The 21890-nt window shown below is 41.3% G+C and overlaps 1 protein-coding gene and 1 long non-coding RNA gene across 2 annotated transcripts; one reads left to right on the top strand and one right to left on the bottom strand.

Moving 5' to 3' along the window:
• Positions 1-228: 228 nt before the first annotated feature.
• Positions 229-1854, bottom strand: LOC135500769 (uncharacterized). The gene is made up of 3 exons (XR_010449520.1): positions 1787-1854; positions 1383-1478; positions 229-1111 (listed from the first exon to the last, which is right to left on the bottom strand). It is a non-coding gene; the product is annotated as an uncharacterized LOC135500769 (long non-coding RNA).
• Positions 1855-15277: 13423 nt separating this feature from the next.
• Positions 15278-15832, top strand: LOC135500857 (S-antigen protein-like). The gene has a single exon (XM_064792524.1). The coding sequence runs from the start codon at positions 15278-15280 to the stop codon at positions 15830-15832; it is 555 nt and encodes a 184-aa protein (XP_064648594.1).
• The last annotated feature ends 6058 nt before the right edge of the window (positions 15833-21890 follow it).

Here is a 21890-nt window from a genome sequence, read left to right as displayed (position 1 = left end):
ACGTAATTGAATAAGCTACATGTCCGAAAACCTAAAGAAACCCCCTTGTTGGTGAGGATGCTAATGTTGACCCATTCATTAGCCTGTGTCATGCTGCCAGAGCATGTTGTAAGGGTTGGACCCCCCCCCCCCCCCCCCATGGCTAAGGCACCTGAAGGGCATGTGGTATGACCTACTAATACATCTTTATCAACCCATGCAGGGATCATCCGGTTCCTAAGAACCTTGCAGAAGTGCTCATTTCACATACTAGTAACACCTTCCATTGCTAAGGAGCCAATTGACCAAAGGTGCAGTTCCTACTGTAATTACTGTTTGATGAGGACAACCCTGCAGTTGGCTGCACCGTCAGAGTACTGCTATTGGAAGTTTTTAGCTCCTTGGTTGGCGGTGAAATGTTCTCCTGGAGTTGCTCTAGCATTGGCTAAATTGTACATATACATGTACTGGAATGGAGAAGTTTTTCATGAACTGAGTTACGGTACTGTCCAGTCCCTTAGGAGAGATCACAACTTTCCACATGCTACACTTGTACCTGTCTGCAGAGGACAGTGCTGCCACCTAAGAAGCAGGGACACTTTTTTTTTACAAATGGGTGATTTATTTACAAGCTAATATAATGATACATAGCAAAAAGGCTATTTTGCAGACAATAGCCAAACCACTACTAACCACTACTAGGGAGGGACCAATACTAGTAACACCTCATTTACGGTACTACATGTCAGGCCCAAGTGCAGGATAGTATCAGGAGAGAGTCCCACTTTCCAGTAGCAGGCTTGGTTGTTCAAAACTGACATTAGCGCTACTAAGTATACTGACATTAAAAATCTATCTTGGCATTTACAATTGTTTACTGAAAGCCAAAGTTCAAATTTATCCCAAGATATCGCTATAAAATCATTTTTTAACCAATTGCAGTTTGGAGCTGGCCTTCTACTGGTGCACATCCTCCCTGCTGCAGAAACCTATTCAGCGTGGCAAGCTCAAAATTCTTTGGCGCTGGGGTTGGGGCCCACGTGATGTCTAGTATATCACGAGCATCATTATTCCCACTAGTGGTCTCTGTGCTAGGGCTCGAGCCACCATTCCCTGGTAAAAAGTGGCGACCCTGAAAAAAACAGATAATACATTTTATAAGATAATATTTTTTGGAAAGGCCGCTGTATAGAGGGTGGCCTCTCTGCAAAGAGGCAACATAGGTCTTCAAATGGCAATCATGCACTATGAAGTTCTCATTAACAGAGCTTCTGATACTGTTCATTTACCAATTACGTAAAAAGTGACACACCTCATCTCGTAAAGTGGTCACGAAACTTTAGAAGCAGAAAGGATAATTTTACCACCCTATCAGACTGTGCTCTCAGTAGTTCATATCTCACCTTGATAAGCAAATCTGTTTCAGAGGAAGATCCATCACCTTCACCACCACTTGCTGATTGAATCTTAATTGGATACTGAACATCTCCAACTCCTCCCTGAAAATATCAGCATAGTATTTGGCAAGTATGTGTATGATATATAACAAACTCAGAAATGCAGCGCCTCTCGCGGACAAAGATAGAACAAATCGACATTTTTTGCACCGGTTTTCGCTGCTCTTGCGTACCAGCATCATCTTTTGTTGATTTCCGCTTTTCGTTCGGCTGGCTGCGAGTATTGGGATGTGTACCGAACCAATTTTCAGTTTCAGGCCACCCTGTATAGTACTTGGTGGTCTAGTCAAATCAGCTCGAAATGCTTGCAGTAAAAAACTTCATTAACCATGCGATGACTGAACACTTACCTCATGGCCTACATTTACATGTATATCTGACTTGAGAGATTGCCCTTCTGTCCCGTCTGCTGGGTTTTCTAAGGCGTCGACTTGTTGAACAGAGGAAGAGGCAACAGCGGACTGAAAAAAGATATTGATGGAGAATCAGGTTTAGCTTAGAATCCCTCATTGCCAAGGAGATGGGAGCCAGAATGGCATCAAGGTTTTCAGCTTAGTCCCTCCTCTCTCATCAGTGACCTTCTTACATGTAAGTCAGTCGCTGCAGGCAGAATTAACCAATATGCACCCGAATCTTCTCCCCTTTTTTTTCATTCAACTCACCTCTGTATCCATGGGTGCTGGTTCTACATTTGCCACAGATACTCGATGTTTAGCCTCACATCCTTTACACAGAGCTGAAAAGGCACTGGTCAGATTATGGGGGTAATGATAATATGATGTGCAATATAATAGTGTGAGGACATGATGATGATGATAGACTTGTTTTGATAATGCGACCGGCCATGCTGATTTTGTACGGCAGTGAAGCATCACCTCCAGTGGCACTGGCAGGGAATCATAACTGGGACTTCCTGATCATAAAGCCAAGGCTCCAATCAACTTTCTAGGAAGAACACAAGTGAAGTGGTAAATCGTTATCACTCAGTTGGTTTTGCACCAAAGTTAGGTTTAGTCAGAGTGGGTATCATTACAGGCCTACTGCTTCTTTTCTACTTCAGTGATTTTGAGACTGATCCCTTACCTGAGCCAACTGGGACAAAAACTCCCTACTTGATGTATATTTCCCGAGACATCACTCGATGAACTGAACCACCATCTTTTCTGGGCTTCCGACTTGTTTTAGAGGGTTGATGAAGTGGGTGCTGGCATCTCCTTTGCTGATTCCATGATAAACTCAACTTGTATCGGTGGTTCGGGCATATTGTGGTGTCCAGAACTGGAGAACTCATATCAAACACGCCAGCACGAAGTGCTACGAGCTCCCATTCACTTTTGACTTGACTGGCTTTCCTGGAGGACATCCAACGCATCAAATGGGAGTGCACATCCTTCTTACATTGTTTCAAGGGGATCACACTCTTGTCATTGGGGTATGAAGCGTAAGTACCACACTCGATATCCTTGGATATGACAGCAAATCCACAATTCAACTGTGATTTTTCAGGTTCCATTTTCAATAGACTATCACACAATGTACATGTGCATGTACACAATGCATTGTAACTGTAACTGTTGTTGTTGTTGTCGTTGCTGGTTTTCGTTTCCGCCTAGACCGCTAAGCCTCCACAGGGGTAATAAAGGCCTCTAGGTTGTTTGAGGGAGTGTGTGGGAGGGCAAGGGAGAGGGGGGTTCACTAACATCTAAAAATGTAATTTTATTTGGAAAGCATGTGTAGTTCGTCAGTTATCTGAGGGAATGGGCAAAAAATGGGCACCAGTGAGAAGGGCGCGACTCGACCCCCTCACCGGAAAACCGTAAGGGCGGCCGGATTTTTTTCTTTTGCAAATTAAAAAACAGCATTCTGACTTCCTTACCTGGAAGTGGCATCACCTAAAAAACTGCAGTGTTGGAGCTAAAGGAGAGTTAAAATTGCCTTTTTACTGAAATTTGAGATTGCATTGTTTTTGGGACGTACTGTACCTGTCTTTAAAATGTACCTGGGGCAAAACAAAAGGCATGAAAAGGTAGCTCAGATCATGTACTTTCAATTTCAATAGGCGGTGTTTAGTGATAATTCTGTTTGATGCACGAAAATTGACAAAAGACTTAGCCTATTTTGAGGGATAATGCATGTTTTTTTAAAAGGAAAATGAGTAGGAAATGGTTAACAGCCGTACCCCAAAACTGTGGGGTTATTTTCGAAACCAATCCACCAGCCTTTATAGTACCCTAGGACAGGTCTGTGGTAGAAATTACAACTAGATCTGTTGACCCCCCACCTTGCCACCATTTGCATGATCCTGCATGGTGGTATCATGGACTGACACTTAAAAGGGCCTTGATCAGGTTATATTCCTGTACGGGCAAATGGAACTGCTACCCACCTTAGAAATATCATTGGAGCAGATTCTCAAGATAAACATATTATAAAGTCTATATATGATTTTAACAGAACGGTCAGTGTCCTTTTGTCAAGGTTTCATTTCAGTAATTTTGATACAGAAGTTAAAGGGTAACTCGTGTCCAATTTCACCATTTAATGTTTTAGCTGTTTTTGACAAATGACTACGTCACTTTCTCATAGATCGGTAAGGTTTTCGAATCGAAATGCACATTTTCTAGAAATTGATGGTTTTAATCCCGCCCGGACGGCTCGCTTCGATGCCGTTGAAATCATGCTACGCCGACGACGTTTTCGTTGATGACGTCACAACATGAACAGTGGTTTACATTCGCGGTGGTTTACATTCCCGCGAAAAAAAATCTCATTCGTCTATTTACAACTGTCATTGACCATTGACATTCCATCCTGTCCTTACAGGATACACGATATATATATACACACGATATATACACGATAAGAATTGACGATTATGGAGAAGAAGAAGAAAAGGGTTGTCGGGTGGCGTTGTGCTGCGATGTTTTGCGGCAACACCAGCAAAACTGAAGGTGTTGGGGTTTTCCGCAGGCCTGACCCTATCAAAGAACCGGGCCGTCACCATGAAATTCGAGTCGAGAGGTCACCAGCCGGTGGTTCATCTTCTCCTCCGGATGCTCCGCCGGAACACAACTTCGAGAACCAACTCCAAATTCGTTTGCCGTTGGGAGTCTTCCAGCACATTTGGAAAAAATCTCGAAGTAACAAAGTAAGGGAAGGGACGCCCCCCCCCCCCCCCCCCCAAGTCCACAGTCCTAGTCATTTCATCATACATTTCCTAAGTCCAACCAGGAAATTCCATCGGTGACGTCATAATAATGGTATTCCTAAAACTATTTTTAGACCTCATTTAATATTCATTAGATTTTCCTGAGCGTACGCGAACTACTGCGGATATAGCTTCTTCCCAGAGCGAATAGGAAAATATTCGACGGTCTGACTTGTTCATGTTGTGACGTCATGAGGTCACGTGACTTAGTGCGGGTTTTTCAAAACGTCTTCGGCAGTTGGCCAGTCTGACGCGACTAAAACAGCGATTTTATAATAAATCTAATCAAAAATGGAAAATTTGAGCTTTACATTTGTGATCAACAATTAAAAACGGACGTATTTCCGCTAAGTTGTAAATCACATCATAGTATCACTTTAAATTATTCAATCTTTTTGGATGCCTTTGTATGGTTCTGCCCTGCGGGACCTTGGTGTTAGGACTATCAACTTATTTTATACGGCATGGAGGAAGACGGTCAGAAGAATATTATCTGTTTATCCAAGAACTGTGCCTTAACTTTATCATGACCGATAGAAGTCACCCTCCAGAACAGATTTTTACATTTCATGAATAGGTCTTTTGTTATAAAAGACACTTTCACTCAAATAGCTTTTCAGTTAGCGTTAGATGGTAGCTCTTCATCTGTGTCTAACTCTTATCTCATACATTGCTGGTTTGATCGGGGCACGGCGTTCTACAATTTGGAAAACTGGCGCGCTGCAGTACGTTCATCCTTCTGACGTCATTTTAGGGATTTTCTACATTTACGGGATAATAACCGCGGGAATATAAATATAAGAACCATCCTTGAATTTCTGTGCACTGAGTAACATGTATTATATGTGCTTGCGCCTGCACCATAATTTGTATTCAAATAATCTGCATTCATTTATTTTTCAAGAAATGTAAATGTAATTTACATGTCGAATAAAGATATATGCGTATACATGTACATATGTATACATACATGCTAAATTAGGGCATAATGATTAGTGTGTATATAAGATTTCAATAGCATAATTTAGAACACGTTGCACGTTATAGTACAATTCTGAAAAAATTTCATTTACTGATGAGCGCGGATCAAGCTTATCTTAAATCCGAAATACGAAATACGAAATCCGAAATCCGAAATTTGAAATCCGAAAAGTGAAATCCAATAGAAATAAACCAATCAGAAGAAAGGTTACAAAATATCAAAACCAAGTAGATGGAAAATAGACGTTTATATAAACAAGATAAGATCAACCTGTGACTGGTGAACTTTAAGTGTACCACAATGCATTCCTGACGTAAGGATGAATTGACAATAGTTCAATTGTATTGCTTCTGCTGAGCTATGGGCCCCTTGTCAATTTCATACTGAAACGAGCGGTAAAGACATGGTAGAACTTAGATTCAACGTTGTCAATACAGCCCTTCACCGGACTACATGTACATGTACGCTGGTCTGTGTAAGCAAAACCGGTATAAAATGAACAATTACCTTCTTTGTAAGCTTATCTCTGATTGGTTCACATTGGATTTCAAATTTCGGATTTCGAATTTCGGATTACGGACTCCGGATTACGGACTTATTTTTTCACAAACATCAAAAACTTTAAGAAACGTGTGAAAATACACCCAAACGTCATGCTTTACTAATTACTAAAATATATTGTATATTTTGAGCGACCTTATGATTTTAGAAAGCGAAAGTGTTTCATTACATCTCTATTTTGGGGTTGATCCGTAACCATTTCATTTTGGTGAAAGTAGTCTGCAGATCCCGGGGTGGTGGGCCCGGGCGTGGGCGTCGGGAGTGATCGGGCGTCCGGGCGTCTCTCATCACAAGCCAATTCGTTCATATGGTAGGGTTGTAATTTACATAATACACGTCTAGATTCGTAATAATAGCATTGATGCCATTTTCTTTGAAGCTTTGCAACAGAAAGATTTGTCTGTGGAAATTGCCATGACACCATCACTATCTCGAGAAAGCAGGTCGTCCAGTCAAGAGTTCGTAGACCGTGTTCATGCATTACATGACTAGATGGGGGTTATTGTACGTGCTGACAAAGATCGACATGGATTCAGAAAGTTTAGTGTTTTCCTCATTCCATTTCATGACAATGAACATTAGCGGAACCGATAATTATCTAACTTATGCAATCTTACGAATTCAGTCGATTCTTCGATGTGGCGTAGCATGCTCGAATATTCACAGGTGTGTTGCCTTTTCCACCACCTCCCTGAACGGCCATGATGGCCACGGTCAAACGGGAATCTGTCATCTTCACAAGGATGCTGCTATCAAGCGCTGGAATTGCCGTGACCGGAAAACAAGACATCGGCTTTGGAAAAAGCAGGTGGGCAATATTTCAGTTTTCATATTCGCAACCGATTTTGCAATAAAGACATTATTTGCTGTGGTTACTACGTGCACAGCCACTTAAACGCCGTTACGGCGGTGCTCTTAATTCTGTCCTTCTCTGTCCTTTTGCCTGACTGACGATCCCGTGTACTTCACGGTTTGATATAATAATTTTCTTTGTCCAGGACTGATTGCCTACATGTACCAGGGCAAATGAGGCCAGTCAACCTCAAACAGCATATTTAGTGTTATCAAGTATGTTAGGTTTAACTACAATTTGTTTGCAAACAATTTTTTTGAATGACTCGTTCTATGGAACGATCTCCATCCTCCGCGCAACGCGTCTATGGCAAGCAGAGTGTCCAGTAATTAAAAAAACCTAGATTTATTCAAAAAGCTTGGTTTTTTACCTAATAAACTAAGTTTATTTGGAAAAAATATAGGTTTCTTTTAAAGCAACCTTGTTTTTTTCCTAAAAAACCGAGTTTCTTTAATAAAACCAGTTTTTTACCTAATAAACCTTGTTTCTATCCACCAAATGTCAAGTTTAACAAATAAATTTGGTGTTATTCCCAATGATATAAGATTTTCATCTAGTGGTAATAAACTTAGTTTTATAGAAAAAAAACCTTGGTTTCTTAACAATAACTGGACAAATGGCTGATAAACCTACCTTTTTACGTAACAAACTCGGTTTTATACAAAACAACTTCGTTTTTGCAATAAAACCTGGTTTTATTGTAAAAATGTAGGTTATTTTGAATAACTGGACAAACGGCGTGCAAAAACCTACTTTCTATCGAGAAACTTGTATTTTCTACCTCGCCCCATGTACACCAATCCGCGATGTTATCGGGACGAGGATGGGCAACCTCGGCACCACGTGGTACTAATGCTGCACTGCACTGCACTCTGTAAACTAGTTAGTGAGACCCTAACCTCATCCCAGATAACTAAATGTAGGTAGGATCGAGGTTTAAAAATGTAAGTTTCCTAATAAACCAGGTTTTTAAAAAAAAACTAGGTTTATGAGTAATTAACATAGTTTTTTAAAATAAACTAGATTGTTTTGGTAATAAACCTTGTTTTATTGAATAAATGGACATTTCTGTACAGAAACTTATATCTTATACGATTATGTGGTAAAAAAACAAGTTTTTAGGTAAAAAACCTGTTTTTTTAGCATAAAATGTTAGTTTCTGTTAAAAACCCTACTTTATTAGGAAAGAAAGTAAAAAAACTTGGTTTTATTAAAGAAACTCGGTTTATTAGCTAATAAACAAGGTTGTTTTAAAAAAAACTATATTTTTTCCAAATAAACTCAGTTTATTAGGTAAAAAAACAGTTTTTAAAAAATAAATCTAGGTTTTTGTAATTACTGGACACTCCGCTTGCCATACGCGTCCATCATTGTTAGAATTTGTTTCGACAGTCGCGTGACTTATATGACTCGTGCAATTGAACGATGCGATGCCTATGAAATATACACAATAGAATAAAACTGCCAACACTATGCGCGAGCTTCGAATTAAAACTTGCCACAGTGATAAATACGTGGACCTCCACAAAATTACTTTGGAATTCCAGACATGTGCCGCAGGCGTATAATAATAAAGTGGTATTCCAAGTCGTTGTCAGCAACTCGGAAACCACTTCGTTGTGTCAATATTTTGCACCGATCCAATTTCGGAATATAAAAAAAACTACTACAGATGGAATATCACTATGAAAACTTGCGTTGATTAACTGAATATATTACCAGATAACTGTAAATGTAATTCAACCGCGGAGATATAGTCGGAGCGTGAGTTGGAACGTCAAAGCCCAGAAAGCGCACTTGAAATTCGAAATTCGAAACCGGCCAAGGCGCCTATTTAGTGGAAACAGCCTACAAAAACAGTATAAGGATATTGATGTTTTCATATCAACACGTGGATACTCATGGAATAATACAAATATTTATTGCGTAGGTATCAAACGTTTAAAACGCAATAAATATCAAGCATTTAGGAAAAAACAATATGCACGAATAAATGACATGCATCATTGTTTAAAGGACCTTTCCACGACCGCTCTGTTTGGGAGAAGACAAACGTGGCAAACTTACAGCTAATTATCATATAATGAATATGGATATTCTCATATTCACTGTTTAATAGCGTTTCAATTACTAAGCGAGAGTAATAAGCGCCACAGCTTTCTTTTTGGTACTGTGGGGCCTCACCTTGCGCTCGGCCGAAGTGAGCGACCCTCGGATTGGGTTAGTACGGTTTCAAATTGCGTACTCAATTTTCTACCGCCGAACTAGCAGAGGGGCAACTATCGGTCGTACCGTGATGTAAGGATCTATGGTCAGTTCCCACCGTGGACGCAATCAGTCTTTTACCACACATGGAAAAATGTCATAGTCACAGTGGCTGTTTTTCATTACGCCTTGAGTCCTCACCGTAACGTCTACGTCTTCAGCCAAGATGATAGTGGAGATTTTAAAATGATATCTCATTTTCATTTTAACGAACTCACATACATTGCTGGCGAATATGGCGATGGTGTCATAGGTGTAAGCACCCCTCGTGGACGGAAAAGTGCCTTTGCAAAGTTTCGAGCATTTCGATTCGATTTGAATGGAAATGGTAATCACCAAAAGTTGATTCTGCCATATGATGAACTAACGAAAAGTGTCGGTCCAAAAAATTCGAAGTTCGATTATTTCAAAATGGTTTCATGTGGTGAGAATGTTTTCTTAGAGTTGACCTTTCGATGCAAATTTCTGAAGCACAAGAACAGGAAAAAAACCCAATCTATGTCTTGGTTAGATTGGTATAAAATAGTAAACGTAGGGTTCGTTCTTAAACTTCAGTTTGTTAAAAGCCTAGAAGGGATGCGTTACTCTCTGATGTCTGAAGCCGACAGAGATAAATCGCTTAATATTGATAACATAATGTTAGAAGATATCGGGTGTGATTTAAATGGTTTTCTCTATAAATCATCAGTCAGAACAGACTCCATCACTATCTTAGAAAAACCGTACGAGCATAATACGTCCACGTCGATTATCTTTCGTGATGATTTCTTCAGAAAAATGGGAGACTCTCCAATTGTGTCCTTCTTTGGATATAATAACGTTGTCGTTGAGGTTCATCGGTCGAAGTTTGTCACCAACATGGTTTATAGCCCAAAGGAGAGCTACAAGTTTCACGCTAAGAAACATGCTATATTTCTTTTTATGTTTAATTTGGGGCCATGCCTTGAACAATCTAATGTGGATGCCTGGCCTACGTTATTGATGACCTTAGATGCCAAGTTTGTCTCACATCACATGCTTATTCTTGGTGCGAATGAACAAATAATCGCCTGGCCAAAATATGGTGACAGTAAACCGTTGACCGCAAAAGTATTTATTGTGTGAGGAAAAGACACGTATTCTGCGTGAACAAATTAAAACCCTCATTTGCTGAATAGGAGAAACCCGCAGCAGAGCACTTTGAAATGTACATAATAATAGGGAGCTTGATTGGCTCGGTAAGAGCGGAAGCTAAAATCACAGTTTCGAGGACGGTTGAAAAGTCCTCACTTTTACTTTTATCCCGAGAATCACATACCATTAGTTCACACACAACGTTTAATGCAAACAGTTTTGTTTTTTTACGTAAATATGTTGATCTAAATTCTAAAATGTGCTTTTTGATGCTGCGATATTATGCGGGTGACAAAATGGATCAGTTGAAAAATCAGACTGTTTTTGTTAAATATCTTAGGATGCTTGGGAGAGTTCATTGGCCATGCAACTTAGCACATCATAATTGTATCTCATCAAAAAAGTTTTCATAACTGGCAACTCTCAGCTTATCTTAGTTAATGCAAGTAACTCGTTTAGTGACTACACATCCACATGTACATGTAACACGGTTTAGATTTGCATGTATTGTATCACACAACCTTTTTCAGACCATCAACCAACATCCTGGGTGGCAAACATTCCATAGTACATGTATTTGTTAAAGAACATTTCGTTCATACACTGGTTAAGATCTTTCGTCTGTATAAAGACGGGACCAACATGTTTAAGAAGGTGAGACTACTGATATTGCACAGCTCCGAGGGGATGCACTATTTCAGACCGTTATCATTAATTTCTCTCATAATGTTGATATTATGAAACTTCCTCAAAGTGGAATCTGGTTTAAATCTAAACGTCTAAGCTTGACTAGACATCGAACCATTCCACTTCTCGACTTTGTTTTATGAAGAAATTCATTGATATCTTTTCTCTTATGACTTTTCATACTCCACAATGTCTTTTAGGTGAATTTACACATGCAATAAGCATAACCGTCTCGTTTAAAGTGGGCGATCGTCTTTGAAATGAGATTCTGCCCTCGACTTAGTAAGTAAGAGAGAATTGGTGGAAATAATTCGACCAATATATTTTTATTGCCTACAGCTCTGTTCACAGGATACATGACGTTGGTAATTAATATTGAAAGAATGCGTTATTCGAATGTTTCAGCTTGTATCTTTATTCTTCCTTGTCAAAGTCTTTTGGTTTGATTTTTGCACTTCTTGATGTCCAGGTTTCATTACAGCATAAGTAAAGTGCGATCCACGATTTCTACGATTGTTGTAGAAAAAAGGGCCAAAATCAATCAATTGGGAGAAACACAAGTGTTTTTCCCCATAAAGGTGCCTTAATTCCAATACAAAACCGAATAATCTAGCATGCACTTTCCTTAGCAGGATTTAGATTTTGTTATTAGGACCTGGCCTGTACATCATAGGGTCAGATATGGTTCTAGATGTAGGTAAGATAGATAACTACAATAATAACATCTTGATAGCTCCAAGTAATGCTAAACCTGGTATTAACGATATCAATAAAAAGAAGATAGTAGCACCCATAATGTAAGGAGACAGTGTTAAGAAAATAAAGGTTAAGACTAATGTTGAAAAAGTTAAGGATCCTCCTGTTACTACCACTGTAGGAGCTAACATACATAATGATACCAGAACTAGTAGTAATGTTCCTATTGAGGATATTGTTACTCCTTTCACTATTAAAATGTTACTCCTTTCACTATTAAAATGACTTTACAGAGCATCGATATTTTTGAAACGTGGTTCAGGTGATCAGTTTTGTGTGCAGATAATTTTGTATGCGACATTTTATGTCATTATTAAAAGTATTTTTTTTCAGATAAACTTTTCTGACCGAGGTCACCTCGGGGTATTTGTAGCCCGGTGGTTCGGGGTATTTGAAGACCCTAAAATTATGTCCCGTCATTAATCATGAATATGCCAGGTTTCTCAATCCTTATACCTGAGTTTTATTATTTGATCATAAATCTATATGATTTAGATACAATAGATACAATGGTAACCATTTATATTTCAACAATGATACATTTGATGATTCGTACTAGTTTATCTAACATTATTTCGAAATAAAATAAGTTACTGGTGTCTCTAGTTAAATCCACACCACTGACTAGATAGCAACATTTCTCATGGCACATACATTGCATTACCATAAAAGTTATTCCAACTATAATTGGGTTCTTACATGACCAAAGCCACGGGGTTATTGTAGCCCCTGACCACATGTCTTGTATTGTCTCTTAGAAACATTCTTTCAGATAAACTGCTCTGAATTTCAAACAATGTTATTGGGAGAGGTGACACTACAAGATCCACGCCGGTTTTTGTGATTCTACGGGGAAATATCTTGCGTAACTTAAGTTATAGGTGAAAAGGGGCTATCATTTTCCCATTTAACCTCACAACATGTTTTGAATTTTTGAATAGAAAAAACATGAACAGTCGAACATGTCCAATAGTTACGCGGATGTGCGATTTCAGCACATTCAGATTCAATGGCGGCCATTCCAAGTGCAGGGTGAGCGGGCCATCCCATTACACTACTACATCTGCGCCGGGAGATAGTGTACATGGTGTAGCATCTCAGTCGGTGATAATCATTTTTCTCTCTAGTGCAGATTGGCGGTAATGAATGAAAGAAAATTGAACAGAATCATACCCATAACCGTTGCAAGAACTACTATACACCACCACCACCAAGAATACAAAAACATTGCCGAATTCACTAACAAATAAATGTACACAGATCGGAAAGTCTCGTTCGGAATAGCGCGGTCATATATCATCCACCAGTCGCCCCGAAGGTATGACGTCCCAGACCATCCCGTTGCAGTCGATATGTTGGGCCAATTTGATGAGGCCCCTACGGCCCACCTCACTCTCCATAGAAGATGTAGCGACTTTGAAGGTTCGATTTTGAAAATAAATGTATCTATAGTTGTAACCACTCCTTTATGAAGGGTCAGCCATGCCTGAAATTCTCTATCTTCAGGATCAATGATCTGAAGCCTAATAGCAACGTAACTACAATAATATGGCGCGTATGTGGCAGTATTTTATTCCATGATATCGATTTTCAAAGCAATCGATGTCAAAATATCATGCATTGTTTTCTTTGCATCATTACCAAATACAATTATTGATGCTAGTTGTGTTGTTTTGATTGAACGTTACCTTGTTAGAACTACAGTTATCATGCCATCGCGATCTATTGGATTAGTGTGTCACATCAGAACTATTAGGGACGCCAGATCAGAGAGGTGACAAACATGCTGGTATTGTGATTCACCTTTATTCTGATCAGCGCAACTGGTGTTGTGGGGGAAAACGATTGTTTTCGACATCAGGTAGGCCGTTTTCCCCGCCAACAGAGCCACATCAACGGAGTGCCGGTGTGACATCTGTGGTTGTTTCCCATGTGTCATTGTTTCCAAACAATAGGCAGCTAGAGAGACCATAACTTTTCAATAGGGGGAAACACTTGTCAATCTATCTTTTAGCGTTCCCAAACAATGAGGGGAAACACTCAAAAATAGAAACACTCAAAAACATTACACCGGCATTAGAGGCGTTGATCGGGAAAGAGGCTAACTGTGCTTCGAAATTGGATCCGAGTGTTGCCATAATTCCATCAAAATCCGCGCCGTTTGATTTTCAATTCTAAAAGTCCTATTTTCCAGTCACTAAAATTTGAGAGATAAAAATGTTCTTCCGATTTTACACCAGGCTCCGCTCACCGGACAATTTGCACAATGGCTTTCAGTAAACGATGACATCATCAGTTACTTTAAAGCCGATTTACTTTTGGCAAGATGTTATCCAAGTGAAGCGCGATATGCCTAATTATTTTTTCGCATGGTAAATGGTTGGTGTACTTTATACCTTTGATAAATGTTTTTGCGAATAACATGTGGCTCCATAAAACTAGAACTTACTTGGTCTCAGTTGTTGTGTCCGGCGCAAATGTTTAGGGTAACCACTGGCTGGAGATCAGTGTATGTATTTCTTACAGAAGTGAATTTGATATATACGCTCGTGCCATGCAAATCGCTACATTTCATCACAACCTAAGTCTCTCGATTGAGTTTTCAAAACTCTCAGTTCTTCAAAAAGAAAGAGGCTAACGGATTTTTCTTTCGAATCAATGATTTGTGATTTGTGATACAAATACAAATGTATTTTGAAAATTCACTTCGACAATTAAATCCTCATTAATCCGTTATCGAAATTTGCTTGTCTCGATATATTTCATGAAGTGACGTGATTGAGTTCGCCAATTATGATATTAGAGAGAGCGAATTTTAGTGATATCAGCACAATTTCGACTCCATGATGATGGAGCTCAGTCGGAGTGGGAGTCGGAATGGCTCTAATCCTCGCTATTATCCCTGAAGGTCACACGTGGTCACCGGGAAGCAATATTATTCAAGGCAGGTCTTCCAACGCCCTGGATCGATGGTGCTGACGTGGGAGATATGGCTGCATGAAAACAAAACTGCACAAATGTTCCCTTATTGGTGAATGTATGGACCGACGTGACCATAAAAAATAATATCCTCATGGCTAGACTTAAGTAATCGCTCTGTAATCGGACAAATGCATGAAGACATGTCGCACAGGACCTACATTATGCATGCTCTCTTATGTTTGAGCATAGAAATCATACATGTTTAATCACCTCGTGTAAGCAGGCGTTACTTTTAAGATACTAGAGTGATATGGATGGGGTAAGGGCTCAAATGATCAATGGAGAAAGTGACATAACAAATCATGTCATGCAAGTTGTACACCTCGGTGTTGGCGCAGCTCCCTCTTAGTTGTGATTTGACATCTGTAGTTCGATTTCTGTCAAGATGTTACGATTTTGGATTCTTTGTTTTTTGGTGGTGGGGTGTGTCTGGAATGGATAATGTTGACGAGAGAAATGGTTATGGTGACCGTGGTGGTGATAATGGAGGCAGTAGCGATGGTGACTGTGGTGATGATGGTGGGGGCAGTAGTGATGGTGACCGTGGTGATGATGATGGAGGCAGTAGTGACGGTGGCCGTGGTGATGATGATGGAGGCAGTAGTAACGGTGGCCGTGGTGATGATGATGGAGGCAGTAGTGATGTTGACCGTGGTGATGATAATGGAGGCAGTAGCGATGGTGGCCGTGGTGATGATGATGGAGGCAGTACTGACGGTGACCGTGGTGATGATGATGATGGAGGCAGTAGTGATTGTGGACGTGGTGATGATGATAGTGAAGGCAGTAGCGATGGTGGCAATGATGGTGCTGTGAACGAAAGACATGAAAGGAGGTATCTTCATGGATGTAGTTTAAATCAACGTCTGGACTACGTTGACACCTTTAGGCTCCACCATGCTATGGGCATTGCCCATGCCCGGTCAAGAACGTCCTTTGCACAACATCACCGCATCCACCCGAGGACATTCGGAAGGTGGCTAGATTAATACGAAGAGATGGCGGAATGCCGCGACCGTTCAACCCAACATGAACAGATACGGCGAAGGATCCGGCAGAGTGGAACTGATCAACAAGGTAACCCAATTTTGTCAGGAATTTGCGAACTTTTAATCGTAAGTCAAGACTTAGGATCCCCATAATGATTACTGTTTCAGCATTTCCACAACTTTTCTGAACCATCCAATTTCAAAGGGACTTTAAGCACATACATGTAACCCTCTCCTTATGCGTTCTGTCTCTTTCAGCAGTTTAGCCAGAGATGGAAAACCAGCTGTTTGACTGGTTTATTGAGCGCTGCCAGCTTGGAATTCCAGTTTCTGGGGGTGATCTCCAGTCTCAAGCCACCAGAGAACACAGACGATTGTTGGATACCCTGACGGAGGAACAGAGGGCACAAAGACAGCGCCATCAACATTTTTGAACATCAGCTCACTGGCTGCAAGGTTTCATGCGAAGGAAAACACGACTTCACTCATTAACTGTGTCACCTCTCCACCCTTGGAATCTCTAATCTTTTGCTTTGCCTCATCGTGGCCCATCGCACATGTTTTGTTTTCTTCCGACAAATTTACCTCCCGAGGTTTGGGATCTGAGTTTCTGTTCAGAAAAAGGATAACCTATAGAAGGAGGAATAAGGATACACGAACCATCCCCGACAATGCACTGGAAATTGCGGCCGACTATCGTCGTGAAAGACACCACATCATCAGGAATGGAGCTTTCCATTTCGTGATCAACATGGACGAACCTTTCGTTAATTTCGACATGGTGCCCAGAACGACAATGTCAACAAAATGATCCGCTTCCATCAATATTCGAACCTCAAGAGGGAATGGAAAAATCGGCTGCACAGTCACACTGGCAATAACAAGTGATGCGCGGAAACTACCTGATGAGATCAACTTCAGGGGTCTGGGTCCCGAAGGCCACGTGGTTGGAGATCTGTGAGACCATGCTCCCCAGAACGTGCGAGTAACTGCATGCCCAACTGCATCATCTTTTTCGGGAAGAAATTCCACGTGAGAACGGACAGGATTCCTTTATTCCAGGCCAAATGACCTCCATCCTTCAACCATTGAACTTAACAGTGAACCGCAGTTTAAAATGCCATCTTTGTGCTGTGTGGAATGCATGGAAAGTCGGTAATACCTAAGACTATGGTCACTGTAAACATGATCTGGTTGTATTCATCATCAAAGTCGATTTCATCAATAGAAAAAAACAAGCTCATCATCATCATCTTCTACTAGCTCCTCATCTACTGGAGACTGGATCACTGGATCGTCATTCCAGTCAGGAAGTAGCCCGCTCAGCTTCCGTCCACTCTGGATATCTGAGACAGCCACTCCGTCCCAAGCGAGGCTGATCATGCGGGAAATCGGATCACCAGATTCGTTTTTTTAAAAATGTTCAGGCTTTAAATAGTTTGTGAGAAAACTGGTTTGGAACACCCTTTACTATTGTCAAAGTCCCAACTGTCGCAGACAAACCCTGCACCACCCTGATTTTTAGCTGCGACACAACAGAGAATGTACGCATACCGGTAAAGGCCCTGTGAGAGATTTCCCCAGGCATAAAGCCCGCAGCACATTAGCCGCCAACTTTGGCGACAAGAAGCGTTCAGCTGACGCCTCTCGACGCCGAAGTTGGCGGCCAGTGGATCCCGGTCAGAGCACACCTGCTCAGAATCGGCGTCCAGTAGCGTCTTTTCCGCAACTTTAGGCTGCCATTTTGAAATCATGTGACATCAAGACGTATACTGATTGGCCATAGCCTCGCCGCCGACGCCAATTCAGGCGGCAATCCGGAGCACACCTAGCTTCTTCTTGCGTTCAAACGCGGCGACACGCGTCAAAAATCAAACATGTTAGATATTTGGCGTTTAGTTGCGGCAAGTCGCGGCAAGGCGCGTTCGCCGACGCCGTTCGTAGCAGACTAGGGATTTTTCAGGCGTTCAGAACGCTTGCGGCAAAAAACGGCAGTGAACGCCGAAGTTGGCGGCTAGTGTGCTGCGGGCTTTAGTTACGTAGTGATTACCCATGTTCAATTCAGGAGGACATCATCGTGGACAACTCGTTATTAATGATCGGGGACATTACTTTGTGAACATGCCCCCACCTCTATTAATTGAACTTATAAATTGTTCACTCATTTTCGGGTTGAGGAATCGGACAGATAAAATGGGAGAATAGAGTATATTCACTAATTAAGGTGATGACAGGAAAATCTGATCAAATGCATTTAAACTACTGAAAATCCGATTCCCTTCATATCTGCAGGGATGGTGTATTCCATAGGGTGATGATCAATTATGGTGAAAATAACGAAATATAATTACCCTAACCGAATTAAAAGACATTTGAATTTTTACGGAGCCTTCAAATCAATGAAAAAAATACCAGCATTTAGCTGAAAATCGTCTTGTTTAATAAATGGGTCATGGCTAAAACATTGGGCATGAAAGATACCGTCACTTTTTGGTGAAATGTACCCAAAAAGTCAAGAAAAAAAGTGTGTTTTTTGAGCGTGAAGCAACACTGGAACAGCCACTGATTAATAAGGTACATTTGAAGTGAAATGAAACATGGACGTTCTGGATGGCTTATCGAGTGGTATTGTGTGGTGCTCCTCAAGCACTGAGTGAAGTCAATTGCAAAATGGCTGCTAGAAATGATATTCTATCATGAATTGTAGTTGTCATTACATAACAAAATGAAGATCCTTAAAACGGTTTGGGCCCGTATGCATAAAGCTTCTTAAGTGTGAAATTATCCTTAGATTTAAGTATTTTTATCTTTATAGGCTTCTTATCTTAAGTGATATGCACCAAACATCTTAACTTGGGAAATACTTAAGTATTTTCCTTAAATCTTACCCTTCCGTAAGGTACCTTTTAAGGTACCTTAAGTAGATACCTAGCTAAGTATTTTCAAATATTTTCCTCGTTATCGACCAAGGTGGTAGGATGGCAGCAACAGCTTTTATGGTTTTGTTGTCGAAAGAGATTTTTGAAGAGAACGAGTCTTTAGAGATATGATGTTGGTGTAAATGACAGAACGCACATCCAGATCCAAATGCCTCATGATAACTTATAACGTAGCGGATAACGTATAAAACCGCCTTCGTAACTAATAAATGTGTAATATCTCTTTCTCCTGTCGGGTCCAATTCGGTTGCCTGTCGCAATTCTTTTTTAGAAAACCCATGCTCCCAGCTATATTGGCCAGTACAGATTCAATTCACGATAGTGAATGATCCTAACAGAATACTACTAGGCCTACTGTTGTGTTGATGACCTCTGCTGAGATCATTATACAAGCACCTGCCTATATTTAGCCAACATTGATTTGTGACAGCAATTTTTTTGGGCTGGGAGCTATTGCATAAAAGGTATCATCGTGAAACTGACCACGTTTGGAGAGATGGAAAAAACTTGGGCCTGAGGATAAATTCGTTCATAAGTATTACCTTAAATAGGTTATATGCATCCCACTTATGCAATTTCCTTTGTTAAGAAATCTAAGGCGACCCTAAGTGAAAAACTAAGTTAAGGGCTAAGAATGTTTATGCATATGGGCCGTGGTAGACATACAATGGTTCATAGAATACCATGCATGCATTGACATGCTTTGTAGCTCGATCACTGCATGTATGCACATGTAGCTAGATCACACGTGAATGAAGTATACAGGGTGTGTAACCATGGCCCTATAACATAGTCTAATAAATTCATACAGTCACAAAAATTCATACTATGGAGAATCCAAATTCAGAATACCGGTACATTTAGCCAAGATCATGAGGCAGCACACAATGTAAATTGAAATGCTGAAATAGCTGCTGGTAAGCCTGTAATCCAATCAGGTAAAATGCCCATTTCCTTACAAGAAATGGCCATTTTGTTAGTTCATACTTACCTAGGGAACACTTTTGCATGTTACTCCATTTGGGCTCAAACACAAGAGTATCCCTTTAATTTTCTAAAGGGAGAACTGAGTTAACAGCTCGGCCGCCAGGCGGCGCCCTGACCGATCCCGCGAGATCGCGCCGATCTCATGCCGCCATATTTAGTCTTTACTCTTGAGCGTTAATAAAGAGTATGTCCCGTTTGTGGGGACGGCGGGAGGGCCGTGTTCCATAGGTAAGTATGAACTAACAAAATGGCCATTTCTTGTAAGGAAATGGGCATTTTGTGTCATTCAAACTTACCTATGGAACACTTTTGCATCGAATCCCAGCAACCTATTGGAGGTGGGAAACGAGGACTTACCTAAGGCTGAGCTGTTGTTCCATCCAGGAGGCACCACCGGCATATTAGCTAAGGAGGACCGCCAGGGGAAAGAAATGGGGAGAACCGGAGGACCGGTATTTTGATCTCGGTATTACAATCATATTATAGAGAGTAATAGACCCATTCTCCGGAAAGCGCTAGAATTGCGTAATAAAACCATCTTCTTTCCGGCAACAGAGCTTAGAGCAAGTAAGGCATGTTGAAGGGTGTAGAATGAATTATTGCTAAACAACAATAAGAAATTGCGTCCTTTCTAGTCTACTAGGGGTTGCCTGGATGTTGAAGATAGGGCATATCAAAAATGGCGCAAGATGCGCGTTTGACTCTTCAATCGGGCTCCCCCCCTTTTTTGATCTAGCCAGGATCAAACAACATGCCCCGCAGACACAATCGGGCCGATTGTGTGCATGCCATCTACGAGGGAAGAAACGTCTCGTAGGTAGAAACGAGAGAATGTGGAGTGATTACTCCAACATGCAGCGGAAACGACTTCTTGAAGAGCAACTCCTCGGTAGTTAGCCCAGGAGGTGGCTAGTGCTCTAACTTCGTGCGCTGAGATGTTAGCTAGCGCACGAAGATCAGAGGAAGTCTTCAAGGTGTTGTAGGAAAGACGAATAGTCTCCACAATCCACCTTGAAATAGTGGCGGCCGCTATCTCTCGTTTATTTCCCTCCTTATAGGACAAAAACAAACGCTCTCTCCCCTGGCGGATACCGGGAGGTTTTGTCCTATTTATGTAGAACTTTAGGGCCCTGACGGGACATAAAGTTCTGTCAGGAAGATCATAAGAGATCGTTCCTGACAGAGAGGGAATAGTAACCGGGGGCCGAGAGGCGGCCGGTCCCTGGTTCTTCGCCAGAAATCCTGGTATAAAAGCCAGGATAACCTCCCCTCCCTCTCTAAAAGCCAGCTTCTTAAAAGAAAGTGCATGGAGCTCTGATCTCCGTTGGGCGGTAGCCAAGGCTACTAGAAAGACCGTTTTGAGTGTCAGATATTTCATGGATGAAATAGACATGGGTTCAAAAGGATGCCTCATGAGCACCTTAAGGACAACAGAAAGGTCCCATTTAGGGGTGTTGTGAACCGGTCTAGGACGCTCTAATAACATTCCTCTGAAAAGAGGGGTTATTTGGTCCTCCCAACGAAGATCCCAGGTGCTTAAAACACGGAGGGTAGAAGCGATGGCGGACTTGTACCCTTTTATAGCCGTGACAGATAGTTGTCTTTCCGTGAATAATTCAATAAGGAAATCAACTAATCTGTATATAGAGGGAGAGATCGGATTAACTCCGTTCTCCCTGCACCAGGAAGTGAAGGTAGACCACTTTCCTTGATACACATCAAGGCTAGACCCCCTTTGAGGTGCGGACATGCGCTTGACAGCGATGTCCGAAAAGCCTCTCTGGTGGAGATGCAACTGGATAAGTTCCAGGCGTGAAACTTGAAAAATCCAGGGTTCTGGTGGTAGCATCTCCCCAGGATGGTGCTTCCAAGTAGGAAGACTCCTGGGGTGATCTATCAGGAGCTCCAGCAAGGCTGGGAACCAGGCCTGATTTGGCCAGCAAGGTGCGATGAGAGTTATTCTCACCGGATGGCTAGTCAAGATCTTGTTCAGGACTGGTTGGATGAGAGGGAGGGGTGGAAACGCATATGCGTTCAGCCCGACCCAAGAGGCTGTAAGGCTGTCGACTTCCAGGGCCTCTTCGTCCGGAAGTGGAGAGTAATAGATGGGAAGGCGATTGTTCAGCCTGGTG

This window comes from Lineus longissimus, chromosome 16, assembly GCF_910592395.1.
Source record: "Lineus longissimus chromosome 16, tnLinLong1.2, whole genome shotgun sequence".
NCBI classification, from domain to species: domain Eukaryota; kingdom Metazoa; phylum Nemertea; class Pilidiophora; order Heteronemertea; family Lineidae; genus Lineus; species Lineus longissimus.
The sequence above is the reverse complement of the archived record's forward strand: the minus strand, read 5'-3'. Positions and strand labels throughout refer to the sequence as shown.

What these genes read in the sequence shown, in the direction of transcription:
- LOC135500857 (XM_064792524.1), top strand. Translation starts at nt 15,278, where the DNA reads ATGGATAATGTTGACGAGAGAAATGGTTATGGTGACCGTGGTGGTGAT.